General features: G+C 46.3%; 1 protein-coding gene across 1 annotated transcript; it reads right to left on the reverse strand.

The window, feature by feature from the left end:
* Positions 1-17,042: 17,042 nt before the first annotated feature.
* LOC145099043 (uncharacterized) lies at positions 17,043-18,746 on the reverse strand. The gene is made up of 3 exons (XM_079036629.1): positions 18,063-18,746; positions 17,455-17,918; positions 17,043-17,388 (listed from the first exon to the last, which is right to left on the reverse strand). The coding sequence occupies exons 1-3, from the start codon at positions 18,744-18,746 to the stop codon at positions 17,043-17,045; spliced, it is 1,494 nt and encodes a 497-aa protein (XP_078892755.1).
* Between the last annotated feature and the right edge of the window lie 4,582 nt (positions 18,747-23,328).

Genomic DNA, 23,328 nt, shown 5'->3' on the forward strand with positions numbered 1-23,328 from the left:
AGTAATCATACTTTCTTTTAGATCTTCACGACATCTAATCAACCACAAGGTTCTGACGTCATAATCAGTATGAATTGGCTGTGTTCTTATGCAAGAGGAAAGGTCACTGCCTATACCTTAAGACAGCTTAAGACGCAGGAAGTTAACTATACAACACATGATCTTGAGTCAGGAGCAGCAGTAATTGCTTTGAAGATCTGGAGACACTACTTGTAGGGTACAAGATGTACTATTCTCACAGTCCACAAAAAACATTCAACATACGTTCGACCAAGAAGAGTTATCATGCCAGTGAAGTCAAACGAAAGAAGCAAAGTCGTATCCCGATAGTGAAAGGTTCGCTGGAATGCCAAGCGAGCAACCGAGTTCACTTAAGAACACTAGAAGCAAATAAAACTTCTAACAGTAGCATGATTATCAATTCTGTTTAAACTCAAATTTCAGGACGAAATTCCCTCTAACGGGGGGATGATGTGACAACCCGATATTTCGAGACAATATGATGGATCACAAGTCAAATTTAGATCAAAATTTAAATTTACTAAAATCTTATTTGGGTTAAATAAAGTAGTAGGAATCGTATCAAGGTTTTCGTACATATAAAGAACCCTAAAATCCGAGTTATAACGAAGAAGTTATGACCAACCGAAGATTCTCGGCAAAACCGACAACACCGATTAAACGAAAAACGCGAAGTTTCAATACAATAGTTTTTAGCCTTAAGTATCTAAATGAAAGTTGTAGATAACATTAAATCGTAAATGTACATAAAAAGAACGTCCAAATCTGACTTCGTATGAGGAACTTATGATTTTTCTAAGTTACGGATATAACAGTAGACAGCTAAAAACTCGAAATAGAGATCGAGAGACCTTTTGCCGACACAAAATAAATGAGAATAGAAGGTCTCAACAATAGTAGCGCAATGGTAAAAAGTCTGACGAAAACGGACGTCGGATGAAGAAGTTATGGATTTATGACGGAGTTTTCGTGTCCCGACCTACTAAAAATAATATAAAGATAATATATCAATAATATACTAAAAATAAAGTCAAAATTAGCCAAAGGAGTCTAAACGAGAGTTGTAGAACATAATCTCACCTACGCGTGCATATAAAGAACGTTGAAAACGGAGCTCGGATGCGAAAGTTATGAATTTCTGAAGTCCGGACACGAATCCCGACTCTATGTCATAACTCATGACGTGAGTTTTGTAAAACTCACGACGTGAGCCCCTTGAATGACCCTTCCAGAGCCACTTGACGTGTGATGCATGCCATGACGATTTGGGACAAAACTCACGACGTGAATTATGAAAAACTCACGACGTGAATTATGAAAAACTCACGACGTGAGACCCAAAATTCACCCTATAAATAGGAATCGAGGGCAGCCGGCTTTGGTTGTTCATTTCTATCATTTCTCCTACTTCTACACCCTATTAAGCCCCTCTAAACTACCCCGAAGCCCCGGTAACACCTCCAACACACGACGCAAGTCCCGAAGTCCCGAGTTTTCCAAGAAATCGACTTCTTTCCAATCGAAGTTCTGCTCGACTTTCGTCTCACCTTCTTCAATCTATCAAGTGAGTTCATACCCTTATAATCCACACTTTTAAATGTTTTATAAATTCTTTTATATGCTTTTAAGGGGAGAAATACAAGTAAAACACACGATTATTATCGTGTGTGATAGAAAGTTTCATTATACGCTTTTTATCAACGGAATCATATGTGATTTATAACTATTATAGAGAAACTTTCGTATGCAAAATATATCACGATAACATCATATCTTTTGAAATGAAAAATGTTGTTATATATGTAAAAATCAAACACTCTGCTTATACTGTATGTATATGTGTCCATCTTAGGCACTACAAAAATTATACTTTTCATAACAAGTGAGCATTTCACTAGGGATTACTATACAAACGAGAAACACTTTTAGAAAACTATAATAGGTATAGTTTTATGAGAACATCACGAACTTTTACATACTAGAAATACTATTTCAAGGAGATACATTCATATACAAGAGCAAACGAACATTTTCATATGTACTTCAAATAGTTTTCACAAACGTTTTTACATGTTAAAACACTTTTAGAAACTGTCTTACAAACTATAGGTTTCCTTTTTGAATCTGTTATAGTTGTGCTTCAAACAAAGGTTTTCTCACACTTAAACTGTCTTGTCAAACGGTTTTCGAATTGTTTTATAAACTAACATCAAGTCATAAATTCTTATTTATTAAACTTTTCAAAGGTTTTACAAAACTTCTTTTATGCTTTTATATTATAAACTGCATGCCTCTATATGTATAGTTATATAAGAAATGTTTAAAAGACTTAGGAAGGCTATCCACCTTGTTTCCTTTTCCTCGATTTGGATGTGGTCTGGTGGGATATCGGGTACCCGTCCGAAGGTCGTTTAAATATTAGTTATATATCATGTGTACATATATAGTCATAAATGTACCATCAGTTAATTCAGTTCCGACGCTCTTGGGTAGCAAGGGTGTATAAACCTACTTGGACACTCATCAATTACATTCTAGTAAACTATTATAGGAATAGTTTAGGGGATACAAAACATTATCCCTATTACAAGAAATTACACCAGAGTCAGTTCATTCATGAGTCTAGACTACATGCTATATGAAGGGATACTCTTACAGAGATTCCTCTTACATGGACACACTTACATGGATACTCTTACAGAGATTCCGCTTACATGAATACGTTTACATAGATACACTTAGATGAGTACGTTTACGTAGATAATATATGATGAGTTACTATTACATATTATATGTGTAGATACTGTTATATAGTTCTCCTTCTTATCTTTACCTTGTGATACAATCACATCATCGATGAGATAGATTGGACTTTATATCCTAGTACCAAAGGATACTTTGTGAGACTAACCATTCCTATCACCACCTGTTAGCTATAGAGGTAAATGAACATCTACGGATGTTTTTGGTTGATACCATTACAGGTATACTTAAGGGACTAACTATTCCTAAACCCGACTGTTAGCAACATAGTCAAAAAGTCAAAATCCGGCTCTATGCGGCGCATAGATGTGGTAACACAACGTGGAAATGAAGTGAGTCACAAGGACATGTGTCAGTTGGAGAGTGAAACGTGGCAAGTGGCGGGACACGAGACAGGTGTAGAGAAAGATATGCGACCGCGGTACACTCACATGCATGTCGTGGCAAGATATAGGTTTAGGTTATAATGTGGATTGTAAGTATTGTGTGGATGTAAGGCTACTTTGTGGTCCAAGTATTTTTCCTAATTTAAAAAATTCTTTATCAATTAAAATTAATAAAAAATAATAATTTAAAACAATTTATTAAATAGGCACGGAAACCATTCCATCAAATTAGGTAATATTTAGTTTTTTTTGTAACAGATTATCAAATCCCAAAATTAACGGAGACCTTCAAAGTGATCATCATCTTTATCATAGCTCATTTTTTGTTACGAGTGTTTAGAATCAACAAAGAACAAGCAAGATTCTGAAAAGGTATTGCATTTAAGAAACAATTTTCTTTGTGACATTGAATATTGAGAATGATCATTAGGGTTTGTTTGTGACACATATTCTTGAAGAATGTAAAGTACCATGTCGAGTGCGTTCAAGTCTAAGTTCATAAACACGACAAATACGACATTGAACCTTGACGATGATGACAATTTCATTTCTGCAACTCAAGGTATGAAGGGTAATTTCAACAAAACCGAGTGTTCTTAAGTGTATGTTGTAACAACCCGATATTTTTCAAACCAATGTAACATTCAAAAAGTCAAATGTAATGAACTATTTAGAATCAAAGAAATCAGCGTCAAAAATGAAGGGTTCAAAAATCTAAATTGGGATGCATAAAGTGTTAGATATCGTTCCAAGGTTTCCAAAAATATAAAGAACACTCAAATCCGAGCTATAACGAAAAAGTTATGACCAATCGAAAACCCACGACACACCTAGTAAAACACTGACAAACGTAAAAAGTGAAACTTCAATAAAATACTTTTTAGCCCTAGACACCTAAACGAAATTCATAGATTACGTTAAACCGTGAGCGTGCATAAAAAGAATGTCTAAATCTGACTTCGTATGAAGAAGTTACGATTTTTCTAAGTTTCAGAACAGCGGTAGACAGCTAAAAACTCGGAATAAAAATCGAACGATTTTTAGCTGCCGCAACTTAAACGAGAGTTGAAGGTCTCTACAATAGTAGTACAATGGTAAAAAGACAGATGAAAACGGACATTAAATAAAGAAGTTATGGATTTTTTAATGAAATTATCCTGTCCCGACCTATTTAAAATAAAATATTAAAAATTAAAATCAAAATTAGCCGACGAAGTCTAAAGGAAAGTTGTAGAGTATATTCTTACCTACGCATGGATATAAAGAACGTCAAAAACGGAGCTCGTATGCGAAAGTTACACATTTTTGAAGTTTTTGGCACACACTTCGAGGCTTATCCGAAGGAGTACGCCCAGCGTACGTAGTGCACGGACTCGGATCGGCCACGTCGCCCCTACACCCTCTACGACATCCCATCCGAAGACAGGGTCCGGAGACGTCATCGCTGACGTACGCCCCGTGTACGAAGAGTACGTCGAGCGTACTTCGGAGTATGCCCAGCGTACGAGGCCTGGCAGCCCACCTATAAATACCTTGCGAGACCTCCGACTTTCCTTGCTCATTTCTCTCTTCTCTCTCACATTTACTCCCCGTTTAGCCTCTCTAGACGACCCTGACATCCCGGTTTCATATCCCAGCCCCGACGAAGGTCCGAAGCCCCGAGATTCCCAAGAATCTCGTCACTTTCCAGTCGAAGTGCCACCCGAGAAAAAGTTCGTTTTCTTCGAATCTTCACACTTTCCAAGTGGGTTCATACCCCTACTTTCTTTTCATGTCTTTTCATATTTCAAGGGGGGGGGGGGGGGATACAAGTGTAATACGAGAAAAACTCATCGTTTTATACAGATTCAAATACACCTGTAAAGCCGTAAATTTCAAAACAATTTTTCGCATTTTATAAAAACATAATTCATTCATTATTTATAAAAACATAAGTGTTTAAAACTCAATTCATGACATATATCAATCCCAAGATCTCATAACATAAAAATCCCGTGTGTGTACTGATCAAGTCGGCGCCTTCCCGCGATCCTCACTAGTACCTGAAACACATAACACGAAACACTGTAAGCACAAAGCTTAGTGAGTTCCCCAAAATACCATATATAACACATATTAGCCACTCGAGGCTATAACTCTGTGGGTCCGTGCACCCAAACTCTGTGAACCCTCAGGTTCTATCTCTGTGAACCTTCAGGTTCTAACTCTGTAAACATGCACAGCATAAATCACATAGAATGATGCAGTGCAACACATAACACATATATAGCATACAAACACTGTATCACATTACTCTGATTACCTACTCAAGGTAAAGTATAGTGAGAAGACTCACCTCGGATATCTCAGTAAATCTCTGACTCGGTAAACTCTGGTCTAGCCCCTGCCTAATCACATGAAATAAATACTCTAATTAATACAACCCTTAGGGCTAGGCTAATCTCTCTCTCTCTCTCTATATACATCCTCTAGGAAGGGTAAAAGACTATCCTACCCTTCCGATGACTCTAAGGTCCAAACATTGACTAACCCTAAAAGTCAACGAAGTCAACGGTCAACCTTGACCAAACTCGCCGAGTGCACAACAGTGACTCGGTGAGTCCACACGTTTTCTTCACTCTCATAGTCATCATTCGACTTACTGGGTCAATCCTCAACTCTGCAAATCATCACTGATCACAATCTGTGAAATGTCCTGACCCAACTCGCCGAGTCCGGCTCCTGACTCGGCGAGTACCATTGTGCACTCTGTCATCTAGATTCCCTCTGACTCACCGAGTCACTTCCCCAACTCAGTGAGTCACCAACTGTGTGATTATCGGGAAAACCCGTGTTCTACTCGTCGAGTCGGCTATTGGACTCGGCGAGTTCATGCGATGCTCCAGCTGATCTGACCTCCTGAGGTCAGAGCCGCTCCTCTAAACCGTAGATCCAGCTTCCCAAAGCATTATAATCACGTAAAGCTAACATCTTGGTGCTCATGCAAAGGCTCAAAGGCCTTATTTGTAGATATGACCTCTAAAATGACATCCTAAGCTCATAACCCCCATTAACACTCATAAAGCTCAAGGGAAAAGGGTCTCTGGACCTCTTTGGGTCCAGATCTACAGCACCAACATGAGAGGGGACCAATTACTCCATATAACCATCCTCTAAAGGGGCTAAAAAGCCCTAACTCTAAGAATTACACCATAAACTGAAGAAGGGTCGAATGAATACCTCAAAATGAAGTCTCTGAGCCCTGGAATCACTGGATTAGCACCCTTTTCAGCCTCCTCTTGTCTTGGTCCTCTTCTATTTGCAAAAACACTAACAACGATCAAGAAATGACTCCTTTCCTCTCACAAACGCTCTAGCTTACTTAGGGTTTCTCTCTGGGTTCTGGTAGCCGCAAATGACGGCCATAAGGCCCCTTAAATAGGACCCAAACCCGAGGAATTATGGTTTCATTAAACAGCGTGGACGCGCCGAGTCCTTGGGGTGACTCGCCGAGTCCATCCATCCACCCGGATAATGATTCACGTCTCTACTCGGCGAGTCTACGCATTAACTCGCCGAGTTCTTCCACAAAACTTGAAATTCAACGAATAAATATAATGCCTGAAATTCCGGATGTTACAATTCTCCCCCACTTGAAACAGTCTTTGCCCTCGAAGACTCATCCCTGAAATAGCTTCGGATGCTGCTCACGCATCTCCCGCTCTGGCTCCCAAGTCAACTCGGATCCTCTCCGATGTTGCCACTGAACCTTCACCAGAGGCACCTCCTTGTTCCTCAGAACCTTGATCTTCCGATCCACAATCGCAACTGGTCTCTCCACGTAGTTCAGGCTCGCATCCACCTGAATGTCCTCTAACGGAACTACCGCCGACTCGTCGGCTATACACCTCCTCAACTGAGACACGTGGAAGGTATTATGAATCCGCTCCAACTCCGCAGGTAGCTCCAAGCGATACACTACCCTGCCCACCCTCGCGATCACTCTGAATGGCCCAATATGTTGGGGCCCTAGCTTGCTCGTCTTCCTAAATCGAATCACTCCTTTCCAAGGAGATACCTTCAGGAGAACATAATCATCGACCTGGAACTCAAGATCGGATCGTCGCCTATCCGCATAACTCTTCTGGCGACTCTGAGCGGTCAACAATCTCTGTCTGACCTGCTGTATCTGCTCTGCCGTCTGAAGCACAATCTCCGTGCTACCCATCACTCGTTGCCCCACCTCCCCCTAACAAATGGGAGTCCGACACCTCCTCCCATACAACAGCTCAAAGGGCGGCATTCCAATGTTGTTGTAGGAAAACTCCGCTAAGGGAAAATACGTGTCCCAACTTCCACCAAAATCCAACACACATGCTCGGAGCATGTCCTTAAGCGTCTGAATCGTCCACTCGCTCTGACCGTCAGTCTTCGGGTGGTATGCGGTAATAAAATGCAGCCTCGTACCCAACTCCTCATGGAATTTCTTCCAAAATCTGGAAGTGAAACACAGATCTCGATCTGACACAATCGAGATCAGCACCCCATGCCGCGATACCACCTCTCTCACATATATCTCTGCTAACTTCTCTGCAGAAGAACTCTCACTAATGGTGAGAAACTGAGCGCTCTTTGTCAAGCGGTCTACTATCACCCAAATCGCATCGACACCCCTCGCCGTTCTTGGCATTTTGGTGATAAAATCCATGGATATCTGCTCCCATTTCCACTCTGGGACTTCCAGTGGCTGCAACTTACCATGCGGTCTCTGATGTTCGGCTTTAACCCTACGACAGGTTAGGCACCTCTCAACAAACCACGCTACATCTCTCTTCATACAGGTCCACCAATACTCCCTTTTAAGATCCAGAAACATCTTAGTGGCCCCGGGATGGATTGAGAATCTCGATCTATGCGCCTCCTCCATCAAGATGGTACGCGTTCCTCCAACAAATGGTACCCAAATCCGGCCCTGGAAGGTCATAAGCCCTCTGCTATCGGTCACGAACTCTGACACCTGTCCGATAACTCGCTCTCTCTTACGGTTCTCCGGTCTCACTGCCTCAGCCTGAGCCCCTCTGATGGTGTCCAACACCGGAGTCATCACCGTCAATCTCATACAAATATCCCGAATCGGGGCGCTCTCTGCCCTACGACTCAGGGCGTCGGCTACCACATTAGCCTTGCCCGGGTGGTACAGGATCTCGCAATCATAATCCTTTACTACATCCAACCATCTCCTTTAACGCATGTTCAAGTTTGGCTGATCCATCAAATACTTCAGACTCTTGTGGTCCGTGTATATCGTACACCGAACCCCATACAGATAATGGCACCAAATCTTGAGGGCGAACACCACAGCCCCTAACTCTAGATCGTGGGTGGGATACCTTGCCTCATGGGGCTTCAGCTGCCTCGATGCATACGCGATCACATGCCCCCTCTGCATCAACACCGCGCCCAAACCAGATATCGATGCGTCACAATACACCACGAAGTCCTCCATTCCCTCTGGAAGAGCCAACACCGGGGCTTCGCACAATCTCTAGCGAAGAGTCTCAAATGAGGCCTGCTGCTCTGGGCCCCAGCTGAACACCACACCCTTCCGGGTCAACCTGGTGAGAGGAACAACAATTTTGGAGAAATCCCTGATGAACCTCCGATAATAGCCGGCCAACCCTAGAAAACTCCTGATCCCAGAAGGAGATTTCAGCACCTCCCAACTCATCACCGCCTCGATCTTGGCCGGATCGACCAAAATCCCCTTTTGGTTAACGAGGTGACCAAGGAACTGCACCTCTCGTGACCAAAAATCGCACTTGGAGAATTTGGCGTAAAGCCTCTCCGATCTCAGCATACTGAGGATTTCTCGCAAATGCTCCTCATGTTGCTCCCTGGATCTCGAATACACCAAAATGTCGTCAATGAACACAATCACTGATCGATCTAGCATTGGTCTACATACCCTATTCATGAGATCCATGAACGCTGCAGGCGCATTGGTGAGCCCGAATGGCATCACCACGAACTCGTAATGCCCATAACGAGTCCTGAATGCGGTCTTCTGGATATCCTCCTCGCGCACCCTCATATGATGATATCCAGATCTCAGATCAATCTTGGAAAACCAAGACGCTCCCTGCAGCTGGTCGAACAAATCGTCGATCCTCGGCAAAGGATAACGGTTCTTGACCGTTAACTTGTTCAGCTCTCGATAATCTATGCACATTCAGTGCGAACCATCCTTTTTCTTCACAAAAAGGATCGGTGCTCCCCACGGCGAGCTGCTCAGCCGTATAAACCCCTTCCCCAGCAGCTCCTGAAGCTGCAAGGATAACTCCTGCATCTCTGGAGGTGCAAGGCGATAGGGCGCCTTGGCAATAGGTGCTGCCCCTGGAATCAAATCAATGCGAAACTCAACCTGCCTCTCGGGAGGCACACCCGGTAACTCCTCGGGAAAGACATCCGGGAATTCACGCACTATCGGAACCTCCTCAACCGTACTCGGTCTCTCTGCACCAACTCTCGTATCCATCACATACGCTACAAAACCATTACAACCCCGCTTTAGACTCTGCCTTGCTCTAGCAGCCGAACAAAACGCTGAATCGGGACGAGTACCCTCGCCGTACACTGTAAGAACTCCCCCACTTGGGTCTCGTATAGTCACCAGATGCCGCTCGCAATCGATAATTGCTCCAAATCTGCTCAACCAATCCATGCCTACGATGACACAGACGTCCCCCATCGCAATCGGGACCAAATCAATAGGAAACTCTACACCGAAAATCTCGAGTACACATCCTCGAATCACCTCCGTGGCATACACTGCTCTCTTGTCGGCGATGGAGACTCTCAGAGGTCGACTCAACGCCTCTCGACTAATACTGATGTGCCGACTAAAAGCCAACGATATAAAAGATCGAATCGCACCCGAGTCAAATAACACCAAAGCAGGTACATAACTCACAAGAAAAGTACCTACGTATATCATAATATAAGCACAAAATCTCAAACATTAAAATAAATACATGAAAGAATACATACCAGCCATGACATCGGGCGCTGCGCGGACCTCTTCCGCAGTCAACTGGAAAGCTCTCCCCAGAGCCTTCGGCGTCTCGGTCTTCACCGGCCAACTATCAGAAGCTCTAACAACAGCAGGGGCAGACCCCTGAGAAGCTCCCTGTGCTGACCATCGCAGTAGCGGACACTCGGCCTTCCGGTGTCCGGTCTGGTTGTAGTGAAAACACACTGCAAACCCCTTGGGCAGTCCTTGGCCATATGCCCCTCCTTGCCACACTTGTAGCAAGATCCAGCTCTACAAACTCCATCATGACCCTTGCCTCACTTTCCACAAGTGCGACCCTTCTGGCTCCCTGCTCTGGAATCAGCTAGCTTGGCCCGCTTGGCTGCCGGCTGGGACTGTGCCGGTCGTCGATCCCTCCCCTGAGACTCCACCTCCTCCCTAGCCTGAGTCTCTAGCTCGATCTCCCTCTTCCGGGCATTTTCCTGAAGCTCGGCAAATGTCCAGTACGAGGAGTTCGCCACGAACTCCCGAATATCTCTCCTCAAAATACTCAAATAACGGCTCATACGTGCCTGCTCAGTAGACACGTGTTCTGGGCAGAACATCGCCCTCTCATGAAACATGGCGGTGAACCGATCCCGTTCCACCGAGGGAACGTACTCATCACGAAACATGGCGGTGAACCTCTCCCAGGTCACCGCAACAAGCTCTGCTGGAGAATAGTGTGCTGTCGCAAACTTCCACCAGTCCTTCGCCCCCAGGCGAAGCTGGTTCAGTGCAAACCGAACCGTCAAGTGCTCCGGGCACGAGCATGTATAGAAACACCCCTCAATGTCAGATACCCATCTTATCGCTGCAATTGGATCCTGCGTCCCATCAAATTCTGGTGGCTTCGTGTTGCTGAACTCCCTGAACAACAACGAGTCACCCCCCTGCGGCCTAGTAGCAGTGACGGCTGCGGTGGCCGCTGCAACAGCAGCCTCAGAAAGAGCAGCCTAATGCTCGTCAAAATTCTCAATCAGCGTGGTCTTAATAGACCCGAACATCTCTGGTATTTCTGCCCTGATGGACGCAGCCACCTCCTCATGGATGATCCGGTGGATCTCGTCATCACTAGTCTCGCTGCTCTCTGGCGCATGACGTGTCCTCACCATGATCTACCTCTGAAATACAACATACGATATATTAGAAACTCACTCGAGCATACTCGCACTCGATAACTCATCCCTCCTTGATCCCTGGCATCCCGAAGGTTCTTACTTGAACTGTACACCGCCCCGGTGTTTTTAGTAGTACGGGCCCAATACTACCGTCCACACCGCATCAGTATACACCCCAAGTCCTCCTCCTAGGATCCCAAGTACCAAGTACTCTATTATGCATAATCCACTCTCTAACAGATCTCTCATAAGCTCCTCACTGCTACCTACTCACTCTTAAGCATCTCATAGTAGCTCACCTCCCCCTAGGCTAAGGCATCACAAATCAGGCCACTCTAGTCCTAATACGAATACCTAGCCCACTCTAGCACGAGAATACATCATATCAATCTCATAAGCATATAATTTAAGGGTATTTTGGGAAATCACCATTCGAGCGCTGACTGATCGTACACACGACTCTGCTCTGCGTTTTCCAAAAATCTTTTACTCTTTTTAGAAAACTTGGTTCTCTTTTGAAAATATTTCTCAAATCCTCAATTTGAGTTCAAATACGCCCGAAGGTGTACTCGAATCCCTCAAACCAAGGCTCTGATACCAACTTGTAACGCCATAAATTTCAAAACAATTTTTCGCATTTTATAAAAACATAATTCATTCATTATTTATAAAAACATCATTGTTTAAAACTCAATTCATGACATATATCAATCCCAAGATCTCATAACATAAAAATCCCGTGTGTGTACTGATCAAGTCGGCGCCTTCCCGCGATCCTCACTAGTACCTGAAACACATAACACGAAATACTGTAGGCACAAAGCTTAGTGAGTTCCCCAAAATACCATATATAACATGATGGAACCTTGCTCTTGATGAGATCTCGCTTCTGACTCTGGGATGGGACCTTCTTGGTTGCTTGGCTGTAACTGCAAGATCACAAAGAACAAGGGCCGTCAGCCGCTTCCCGGGAGGAGTTCCCGGGAGAACGCTCCGACGGTCAAGTTAGGATGGCTTTAGGGTTTGTGTTTGTTCTTTCTAGATCGGTTGGGGAGCTTACCTCGCTAGTATGAGAATGCGTCCTTTTGTACCTAGCGCCCCTGTCTGGTCCGTACCAGACATGATCGCTTTTTTGGGGAGACAGGATCAGAGGAGCTGATTGGAGGGTCATGCGCCTTCAACTGTCAGAGCGCTCTCATTGGCTTTGACGGTAATGCTATGATCCCACTGTTTGTCTCCTGGCCATACTTTTGTCTTGGAGCGAAGAGCGTCACCTGGCGGGCGCGAGCCTTTCGCTTGGGCGTTCCGCTCCCGGGGACGCCAGCAGGCGTTGATCCTGCTGGGCTGGATCTGGCTGGTGTGCCCGGTTTTAGGGCTTGGATGCAACTCTGCTGTGCTGCCCTAGGCACGCCATCAAGTCCCCCAGTCTAGTAGCCGTAGCGTTGCAGCTCTAGTTACGACGTTCTGGACTTAACTGAATGACGCGTGCTCGTTTTTCTTTATCCGCCGCTCCGTTTTTAATGGTGATGTGACTGTTGGCAGTTACATCATCACATTAGTCATTTAAATGTCCCACCTCTTCTTCTTCTTTAAGAGGGTCTTTGTACAGTTTCTTTTGCTTCCTCTGTTCTTCTTTTCTCTTCGTGTTCATTCTTCTTTCCCTCTCATGGCTAATCTTCCTGGGATCGTCCCTTCTTCTGCCGAGTATCGAAAATTGGAGGTCATGTATGGCTTATCCTCCTTAGAAGGTGTGGAATTTCCCTCTGCTGGCTCTAGTATCTCTTCTCCCCCTGGAAAAATTGGGGTTTTCCTAAAAACCCTAGATGCTGGCATACGATTGCCTCTGACAGATTTCCAAGAGGAGGTTCTTCAGAAGGATGGTTGTAGTCTTCAGATGTTGACCCCTAACGCTGTCAACAAAGTGGTTGCCTTCGAGATGGTCTGTAGAGCCAATGGGTATGTTCCCGACTATTTTGTTTTCAAGTTCTTTTTCTGGTTCTGCCTTACCGTTGATAAGTGTACTTTTTCGGCCCGACGAGGGGGGCATGCCCTAGTTCTTGATGGGCGTACCCCCAAGAATTGGCAAGACAAGTGGTTGTGGGTGAATCAGGAACTGGTTGGGAGTGGTCGTTAGCGTGCCAATACTTTTGCCGATACTGTCCCCAAGCTCTTTCCTCACAATCAAGAAGTCGCCGATTACCTGAAAAGTGTGCAAGTAACCGCTGAAGATTACTCCGAAGCGATCCTGTCCGGGGTAGGGATGAGCCCCTCTTGGAGGCGGCGTGGCAAGATGGCGGTGTTCTACTCCGTCGTTGATGGTGAGTGTCGCATTCGCCCTGTTTCTCTCTTTATTTTACTTTTGGTGTTTCTTTTAACCGCCTCCATGTGACTTGCATTTCATTCTAATTTTCTTTAGGTGTTGAGTCTTCCTTATCCATGGATGAGGTATTGCATAAACGCTATCGAGGCAAACTGGAGTTTCGTGAGGTGGATCTGTTCGAGCGTCTTCCCCCTCCTCGTCGGGCAGATCGTCTCAACACCCCTACTCCTCCTGTCCCTCCAGCGGGCTCGTCGGTTCCTGGGGGAGATCCGTTGTTTGCCCGCCCAATTTCCTCTGTTATGCCAACGGGCGGTGTTCCTTCCTCTTCCCCGGAGGACTGTGAGGACAACAAAGAGGGTATTATTGCTGACGTTCGGCGGATGCAGGCGAAATGGAAGGCTATGCAGGCGATGGGTGAGCCGGTGACTGGCGCTCCTCCCGCCCCCAAGAGGGTGCATACTAGGCGCAACTTTTCTCGCCTACTGAGCTCGATGAGTTCCACGCCAGTGAACTCCACCTCTGCTGGCGTGGTTGTGATTCCCGATGATGACGTGCAACGGTCTAAGGGAGTCAATAGGGCGACTGAACAGCCCGATCTTTCAGATTTTTCTTCAATCCCTTCTCCAAGTGCTCCGTTTGTCCCCTCCAAGCTTTCTTCCCCAAAAGGCTTCTGCCCCCCGGGCCAGTTACAGTTTCCACAGATGGTGGCCCCGGTGATGGTGCTTCTGGGTCGGCGGTTTTTGTGCCATCTTGGGATCTTCGCAACGATTCTCGTCTTTTTGTTCATGCCAATGGCTTGGAGTTCTCGCGCCATGCCTTCCCTCCGGCTGCAATGGGGGATATGGATGCGATGGGTAGCCCTTCCCTTTCTCACAACATGGCTTATGCTGCGACGCAGGCGATGTTCTATCTTGTTGCAGGTTCCCAGCACATCCGTAGCGTTAGTGAGATGGAGGCCGTTCATGCCACCTACGGGTCGCGTGTGGCAAGCCTGGAGCACCATCTGGGTGAGCTTGGCGACAATCTTTGCTCAGCTGAAAAGAAATGTGAATTGCTGGCGTCTGAGAAGAATGTTCTTGATGAGGCTAGGGATGCATTAGAGGCCAAGGTTGATTCTCTCACTCAAATGGATGAAGGCTTAATGATCCAGGTTGAAAGTCTCGAGCGTGACGTCGTTGACCGTGACAAGCTTGTGTCATCGCTGCAAGCAGTTGTGTGCGCTGTTCGTCGAGATTTGGATTGGCTGCTGCAAATTGGTGTTGTGCGTATCGTTGATTAGCTGATAGAGCATCCTGACTTTACCAATGCTATCAGTCTTATCCGCCATGCTGCATATGTGGCCGGGGTTGAATCTGTCCAGAAAACTTTAAGTGGTGGTGAAAGTGGGGAGGCGGGTGCTAGTTCGCTATCTGTCGGGCCTGTGGTTAGCGTAAGTGATGCTCTCTTATCCTTTTCTAGTATGGATCACGCAGGTCTGTTGGGTCTGGGAGAGATGGGTATTGATGGTTTGCGATAGTTGTGTTCTTTTGGTTCAGAGGGCACTCCTGAGGATGATGCGGGTCGTGAAATGGTGCTTGTGAATGACATTGGTGTGGGAGGGAATGGTAAAGACTGTGGTGCTAGTGGTGATGATCGAGTAGGTGTTGGAGATGGTGATGGTCAAGTAGGTGTTGGAGGTGGTGATGGCCGAGCAGGTGTTGGAGGTGGCGATGTTGATGAGGTGGCTGATGATAGGGAGATTTATGATGGGTTGGCTGGGAAAGTGAGTGCAGATGATGTTGTGGAGGGGGCTGTGGTTGGTTATAAGTCTGTTGGTGATGGTTCGAAGCCATAATATTTCCTTGTTTTGTTTAGTCTATGTGTTTTGCTTTGCAATGGTTGAATTGCCCAAAACAATGTTTTTTCTTTTATATGTATGTGTTTGATATGCACTAAGCATTATCTATCATCTCCTTTTGTTTTTTGTGCTTGGCTTATTCGTTAATTGCCTATTGCTCAAGATGTGCCAAATATTTTGCCTTGTTTGTTATTATTGAAACGCTAAGTGTTCACATTGAGTGCGCTTAGCACTCATCATTCAATCGTTGGAGATTATTACACTAAGTATGAGAAATCAGCAATTGCAGTACTATTTAACCGCGGGTTTTTTAAATACACTGAGTATTAAGCTCATGTCACTTATGCATTAAATTTTATATATGTCGAGTACTAAACTCATGCCTTTAAACATAGGAATACACTGAGTATCAATTCTCATGTCACTTAGCATGGATAAATGTACTCTAAATACTTCTAAGGTGCAATATACTCAATGGGATATCAACCAACTAGAGTTACATCTTTCCTCTTCCTTAGAAAAAATATTTCTTTAGGTTCCTAGCATTCCATGTTTTTGGAATGGGTCTTCCTTCCATCGTCTCTAACACATATGCCCCGTTCCTGTTTGCCTCTGTGACCCTGTATGGGCCTTCCCACGTTGGGCCCGGCTTTCCCTGGGGCTGTGCCCGACTGGCCTCATTTTTCCTCAAAACATACTCACCCACTTTGAAGGCCTTCTCCTTTACCCTTTGGTTGTAATACCTTTCTGTTGCATGTTTATACGCAGCTTGGCGTACTCCCGACTCTTCGCATTTCTCCTCTAGGATATCTAAGTTTATCCTCAGGCCTTGTACGTTGCTTTCCTCATCTTGGTTGGCCACCCTTAGCGTATTCACTGCCACTTCCATGGGGAGCATGGCTTCAGTCCCATATGTCAAGCTGAAAGGGGTTTCCCTTGTGCTTTTCCGTGGTGTAGTCCTGTATGACCATAGCACCATTGGTATCTCCTCTGCCCAATTCCCTTTTGCTTTGCCCAACCTCTTTTTGATCCCATTGACAATGGTTCGGTTGGACACCTCCGTTTGACCGTTCGCTTGAGGGTGTGCCACCGATGTGAAGCGTTGGCTTATCCCTTTGGCAGTGCACCATTCTCTGAACGGGTTCTCAGCAAATTGCAAACCATTGTCACTGATGAGAACCTTAGGTGTTCCAAATCTTGTCATGATGTTTTTCCACACAAATTTTATCATGTGCCTCCTAGATATGCATGCCAATGGTTCAGCTTCAATCCACTTTGTGAAGTAATCCACGACTACCACCATATACTTCAGCTTCCCTGGTGCTTCTGGGAATGGACCCACTATATCTATGCCCCACTGATAGAAAGGCCACGGGCTGGATATGTTGCTTAGCAGCGCCGGGGGTTCCGCCTGGACTGGGGCGTAAGATTGACACTCCCCACATTTCTTGGTTACTTCTACTGCGTCTTGATGTATCGTTGGCCAGTATACCCCAATTCGTAGCACCTTTCATGTCAAAGCCCTCGCTCCTTCGTGTGCGCCTACCTACCCTGAGTGTGCTTCCTGCAATATCTCTCTCCCCTTGGCTTGATCTAAACATTTTAGCCATGGAGACGTGAACCCCTTCTTGTACAACTCCCCGTTCACCATTGCGTATGAGGGCGCCTTTATACGTATTTTTCTGGCTTCGTCATGGTTGTCCGGCAACACCCCTCTCTGGAGGTATTCCCGGAACGACGTCATCCATGTGGGTCTGGCGGGGGTCAGGATGTTCACTTGCTGTTCATCAATACTTCTCTCCCGGAGCACCTCCACTAAAACTTTCTTTGACAGGTGGTCGAAACAAGTGGACGCTAGCTTGCTCAAAGCGTCTGCCCTCTTATTCTCACTTCTGGGTATTTACTTGATTGTAAATTGGCCGAATGATCCTACTAGTTGCTTTACCATCTTTACATACCTTCCCATTCTTTGGTATCTTACCTCAAAACTCCCATTGACTTGGTTCGCTACTAACCTTGAGTCGGTTAGCGCTGTTACAGCTTTCGCACCCATCTGTTTGGCGAGTCGTAATCCTGCGAGCAGTGCCTCATACTCCGCCTTGTTGTTCGATGTATGGAAGTCGAAACAGAGGGCATAGGTTACCTCTTCTCCTTCTGGACTAGTCAGGATCAGCCTCGCCCCTGAGCCTTCCCTGCTGGACGCTCCGTCCGTGTACAGGGTCCATGAACCGTCGCCGGTAGGGGCCTCTTCAACTACCCACACCTTTTCTTTCGCCGGATTCCCTCCGTCAGGAATTTCTAGTAAGAAATCAGCCAACTCATGCCCTTTGATACTTGTTTTTGGGCGGTAGTTTATGTCGTGCTCTCCCAGTTCAATTGCCCACTTGGCCAGCCGACCCGACGTCTCTGGCTTAAGCAAGATCTGTTTAATGGGGTAGCTTGTGAGTACCTCGATTTAATGTGCATGGAAGTATCGCCTTAATCGTCTCGCAGCGTAGATGAGTGCCAACACCAATTTTTCCAGCGTGGGATAGTTGAGTTCTGGTCCTTGCAGCGCTCTGCTAACAAAGTATATCGGTCTCTGCTCTCCTTCCCTTTCCACAGCCAATACCGATGATATCGCTTCACTTGACGTCGATAGATACACTTGTAATGTTTCTCCCGGGATGGGGGTTGCCAGGGTCGGCAGCTTGTGCAGTGCCTCCTTGATTCTCTGGAGCGCCTTCTCAGCTTCATTCGTCCATTGGAAATTGTTTTTCTCGATGCATCCCTTTAAGGTGTGGAACAGTGGCATAGCCTTGTTGACATATTTTGAGATGAACCTACTTAGAGCTGTGAGCTTCCTGTTCAGACCTTGTGCATCTCTAAGAGAGTTTGGGGTTTCCGTCTCAATGAACTCGTCGACCTTGGTCGGGCTGGGCTGGACGCCTTGTCTAGTAACATAGTAGCCCAAGAATTGCCCCTCTTCCACTCCAAACGTGCATTTGGCTGGGTTTAGTTTCATCTTGGTTACCTCTAATGTTTTGAAAGTCTCTTCGATGTCTTGCAATATCTTTTCTTCATTTGGGCTCTTGATCACCATATCATCTACACATACCTCAATATTCCTTCCAATTTGCTTGGCTAATATCGAGTCAACTAGCCGTTGGTATGTCGCCCCTGCGTTCTTTAACCCGAAAGGTATCTTGGTGTAGCAGAACGTGCCATGGTCTGTATAGAAGGCTGTTTTCTCTTCGTCTTCTTTGCTCATCAATATCTGGTGATACCCTTTGTATGCGTCCAAGAAGCATTTTAACTTTTATCCCTGTAGCGACTCTACCTTCTGATCGATTTCCGGGAGTGGGTAGCAATCTTTAGGGCATGCCTTGTTTAGATCAGAAAAGTCGATGAACATGCGCCACGACCCATCCTGATTACGGACCATAACTGGGTTTGCAATCCATGTTGGGAACGTCGCCTCCCTTACTATTTCGGCCTCCGTCAGCTAAGACACTTCTGCATTGATCGCCCTGTTATGGTCTCCTCCTTGTACCCTTTTCTTCTGCTTAACCTCTTTTACCCCCGGTTTGATCATCAGCTTATGTTTGATGACCTTCCTTTCTACCCCCACCATATCCATGGGGGTCCAAGCAAATACATGTTTGTAGCGTTTTAGCAGGTCGACCAGTGCTCTTCTTGTGTGGCTTGGGAGGTCGCTTCCAACATTGATCGGCTGATCGGGATATCCCTCATTGATTACCTCCTTCCCTTTTGCCGGATTGCCCCTGGGCCTCTTGGGCCCTTTGGTTATTTCTGCTGGCTTCATAACCGTATAGCACCGCAATTCTCTGGGCGGAGTGGCCAAAATCGTGGCTTCGCCCTTTGGTGTGTCGAATTTCATGATCCCATGCATGGTTGAAGGTACGGCCCCTAGCTTCAAGAGGGCGGTCCTTCCCAAGATGATGTTGTGTTCCGCCGAGTGTCGAATGACCACAAAGTCTATCAGGGCGGTCTTCTTCCGCTGCTTGTCGTGGCTAGTGATTGTTAAGGGGAGGTGGATCGTGCCCAACGACCACATGCTGTGGCCGGTGAATCCCACCAACCTACCCGTCGTAGGTCGCAAATTGTCTTTCCAGCGATCCGGGAGAAGCCAGAAGCAATGCTCATAGATGATGTCTGCTGAGCTCCCGATGTTGACATAGACCCTATGGATAGTCACGTCTTTAATGGATGCCTGTATTATCAGAGGGTTATCGCCCTTCCAACCGTCTGGCCGAGGATCCTGTATGGAGAACGTGAGCGCGCGTGCTGACGGTTTAACAATGGTTTGCTCTCCTCGCTGTTCCTCCCTACTTCTTTTGCTGCGTATCATGAATATCTCCTTGGGCTGAACTCCTTCGCGGGATGGACCCTTGGCGTTCTCAGCATCGAATTTGGCGCGTAGGCTTCGCGCCACCTCCACCAGGTCTCCCTTAAGTTGTTTCTCCTCCATCTCCTTCTTTAGCACCGAACAACTAGCTGTACCATGCATTTTGCTTTTGTGGTACTCACAGTACCGACTCTTAGACGAATTGGCTGACTGCTGTTTCTCAGACACTGCATATATTTCTGGGCGGCGACCCCGTCTGTCGTCTTTAATAAATGGTCGGAAATGTGGTGATGGTCTTCTTGCTTGGCCATAGTGTCTTCCTCCCCCCGGAAGTCCGCGTGGGTTGAGTGGTGATGTCTAGTCGCCATAGCCTTCAAGTAGGCCTGCTTGGCTGCCTCACCCTCTTCCTGCCGTAGGTACCGCTCCACTCTTTCTTTCAACTCAGCTCGTGTTAGAGGCTTCTTTCCCATGAGTTTTTGCGAGAGGAGCCCAGGCAGGAGTCCCCATGTGAAAGCACCAACGATGAGCCGTTCGTCATGCCCCGGTACATCCAGCATAGTGTTTATGAACCTTGTAAAGTATTCTCGAACAGTCTCCCCCTCCCTTTGTTTGCAACCTATAATTGAATTAGAATTGCCTTTGTATTTACGTAGCTGCATGAATTTGGTGAGGAAGAGGTATTTGAGCTGAGCGAAGTTTGAAATGCTGCCCGGTTGTAGCGTGTTTTGAACCATGTGCCGGCGTTGCCATCGAGCGTCGTCGGGAAGTATGTGCACCAAAACTTCTCGTTAAGTTTTAATGACGTCGTCGTCCATTTATACGTATCAATGTGGCTATCTGGGTCGGTGGTTGCATTGTACGTTTTAAGCGTCGGGAGCTTCGCAGTGTTTGGTATTTCGTAATCCAACAACTCTTTAACGAACGGAGATGTTACACTCCGGGAAAAACCATCCTGGTTTGGAGCAGTTGACGTCCCTTGCTGGTATTGCGAACTCATTCCATGCTGTAAGGGCGTAAGGTAGCTTGGACTTGGTCCATAAAAGGGGTATGGTTGGAATGGTAACTGAAGGGGATGGCTAGTGGAGAAAGGGTGCATGGATGTAACAGGGTTGATCATTATCGACTGTTGTAAGTTGTTGTTCGGGGGAATAGTCGGTCCAGTCCATGCTCCGACCGTTGGGTATACGGGTGGTGAGTTGTTCATCATGATTTGCGCCAATGGTGGTAATAGCGTTGCGGAATTTTGTCCACCAGTCATCTGGAACGATGTAGGTGTTACAAACGACGGTGAAAGGTTGAAAATATGGCTCGATGGAGGTGCAGTTGAGTGGACTGTCCGCGTCTGTTGCAGCGGCGGCGCAAAGAACGGTGGCGTCTGAAGCTGTGTGGGCGAAAGTAGCTCCACCGGAGTTGCTCTTTGATGAGAAGACAACGGTTGCGAAATATTTCCGGCGGCTACTGTAGAACTTCCTTCGCCCAAAACTGGCCTATTGGTCGTTGTAGGCGGTGGCGTTTCATCCAACGTCGCCATGGGACGTATGGGACTAACTGGTCGTCCCTCGCTACCGTTGGACGCCATTGATGCTTGATTTCGTGCTTTTGTTTGTGTTCTTCGTCTCACAAACGGATGGCGCCAAATGATGGAACCTTTCTCTTGATGAGACCTCGCTTCTGACTCTGGGATGGGACCTTCTTGGTTGCTTGGTTGTAACTGCAAGATCACAAAGAACAAGGGCCGTCAGCCGCTTCCCGGGAGGAGTTCCCGGGAGAACGCTCCGACGGTCAAGTTAGGATGGCTTTAGGGTTTGTGTTTGTTCTTTCTAGATCGGTTGGGGAGCTTACCTCGCTAGTATGAGAATGCGTCCTTTTATACCTAGCGCCCCTGTCTGGTCCGTACCAGACAGGATCACTTTTTTGGGGAGACAGGATCAGAGGAGCTGATTGGAGGGTCATGCGCCTTCAACTGTCAGAGCGCTCTCATTGGCTTTGACGGTAATGCTCTGATCCCACTATTTGTCTCCTGGCCGTACTTTTGTCTTGGAGAGAACAGCGTCACTTGGCGGGCGCGAGCCTTTCGCTTGGGCGTTCCGCTCCCGGGGGCGCCAGCGGGCGCTGAGCCTGCTGGGCTGGATCTGGATGGTGTGCCCGGTTCTAGGGCTTGGGTGCAACTCAGCTGTGCTGCCCTAGACACGCCATCATAACACATATTAGCCACTCGAGGCTACAAATATGTGGGTCCGTGCACCCAAACTCTGTGAACCCTCAGGTTCTATCTCTGTGAACCTTCAGGTTCTAACTCTGTAAACATGCACATCATAAATCACATAGAATAGTGCAGTGCAACACATAACACATATATAGCATACAAACACTGTATCACATAACTCTGATTACCTACTCAAGGTAAAGTATAGTGAGAAGACTCACCTCAGATATCTCAGTAAATCTCTGACTCGGTAAACTCTGGTCTAGCCCCTGTCTAATCGCATGAAATAAATACTCTAATTAATACAACCCTCAGGGCTAGGCTAATCTCTCTCTTTCTCTCTCTATACATCCTCTAGGAAGGGTAAAAGACTATCCTACCCTTCCGATGACTCTAAGGTCCAAACATTGACTAACCCTAAAAGTCAACAAAGTCAACATTCAACCTTGACCAAACTCGCCGAGTGCACAACTATGACTCGGCGAGTCCACACGTTTTCTTCACTATCCTAGTCCTCATTTAACTTACCGAGTCAATCCTCAACTCTGAAAATCATCACTGATCACAATCTGTGAAATGTCCCGACCCAACTCGCCGAGTCTGGCTCCTGACTCAGCGAGTACTATCGTGCACTCTGTCCTCTAGATTCCCTCTGACTCACCGAGTCACTTCCCCAACTCAGTGAGTCACCAACTGTGTGATTATCGGGAAAACCCTCGTCCTACTCGTCGACTCGGCTATTGGACTCGGCGAGTTCATGCCATGCTCAAGCTAAACTGACCTCCTGAGGTCAGATCCGCTCCTCTAAACCGTAGATCCAGCTTCCCAAAGCATTATAATCACGTAAAGCTAACATCTTGGTGCTCATGCAAAGGCTCAAAGGCCTTATTTGAAGATATGACCTCTAAAATGACATCCTAAGCTCATAACCCCCATTAACACTCATAAAGCTCAAGGGAAAAGGGTCTCTGGACCTCTTTGGGTCCAGATCTACAACACCAACACGATAGGGGACCAATTACTCCATATAACCATCCTCTAAAGGGGCTAAAAAGCCCTAACTCTAAGAATTACACCATAAACTGAAGAAGGGTCGAATGAATACCTCAAAATGAAGTCTCTGAGCCCTGGAATCACTGGAGTAGCACCCTGGAACAACGTGGACTCGCCGTGTCCAGCCATCCACCCGGATAATGATTCGCGTCTCTACTCGGCGAGTCTACGCATCAACTCGCCGAGTTCTTCCACAAAACTTGAAATTCAACGAATAAATATAAT

Source organism: Lactuca serriola, chromosome 4, assembly GCF_051521515.1.
Source record: "Lactuca serriola cultivar US96UC23 chromosome 4, Lser_US96UC23_V15, whole genome shotgun sequence".
Classification (NCBI taxonomy): Eukaryota; Viridiplantae; Streptophyta; class Magnoliopsida; order Asterales; family Asteraceae; genus Lactuca; species Lactuca serriola.

What these genes read in the sequence shown, in the direction of transcription:
- LOC145099043 (XM_079036629.1), bottom strand. Translation starts at nt 18,746, where the DNA reads ATGAGCAAAGAAGACGAAGAGAAAACAGCCTTCTATACAGACCATGGC. An exon ending in AGCAGAGACCGATATACTTT is followed by an intron (nt 17,919 to 18,062) that starts GTTAGCAGAGCG and finishes CCCATTAAACAG; the next exon opens with ATCTTGCTTAAGCCAGAGAC. An exon ending in AGATACCAAAGAATGGGAAG is followed by an intron (nt 17,389 to 17,454) that starts GTATGTAAAGAT and finishes GTAAATACCCAG; the next exon opens with AAGTGAGAATAAGAGGGCAG.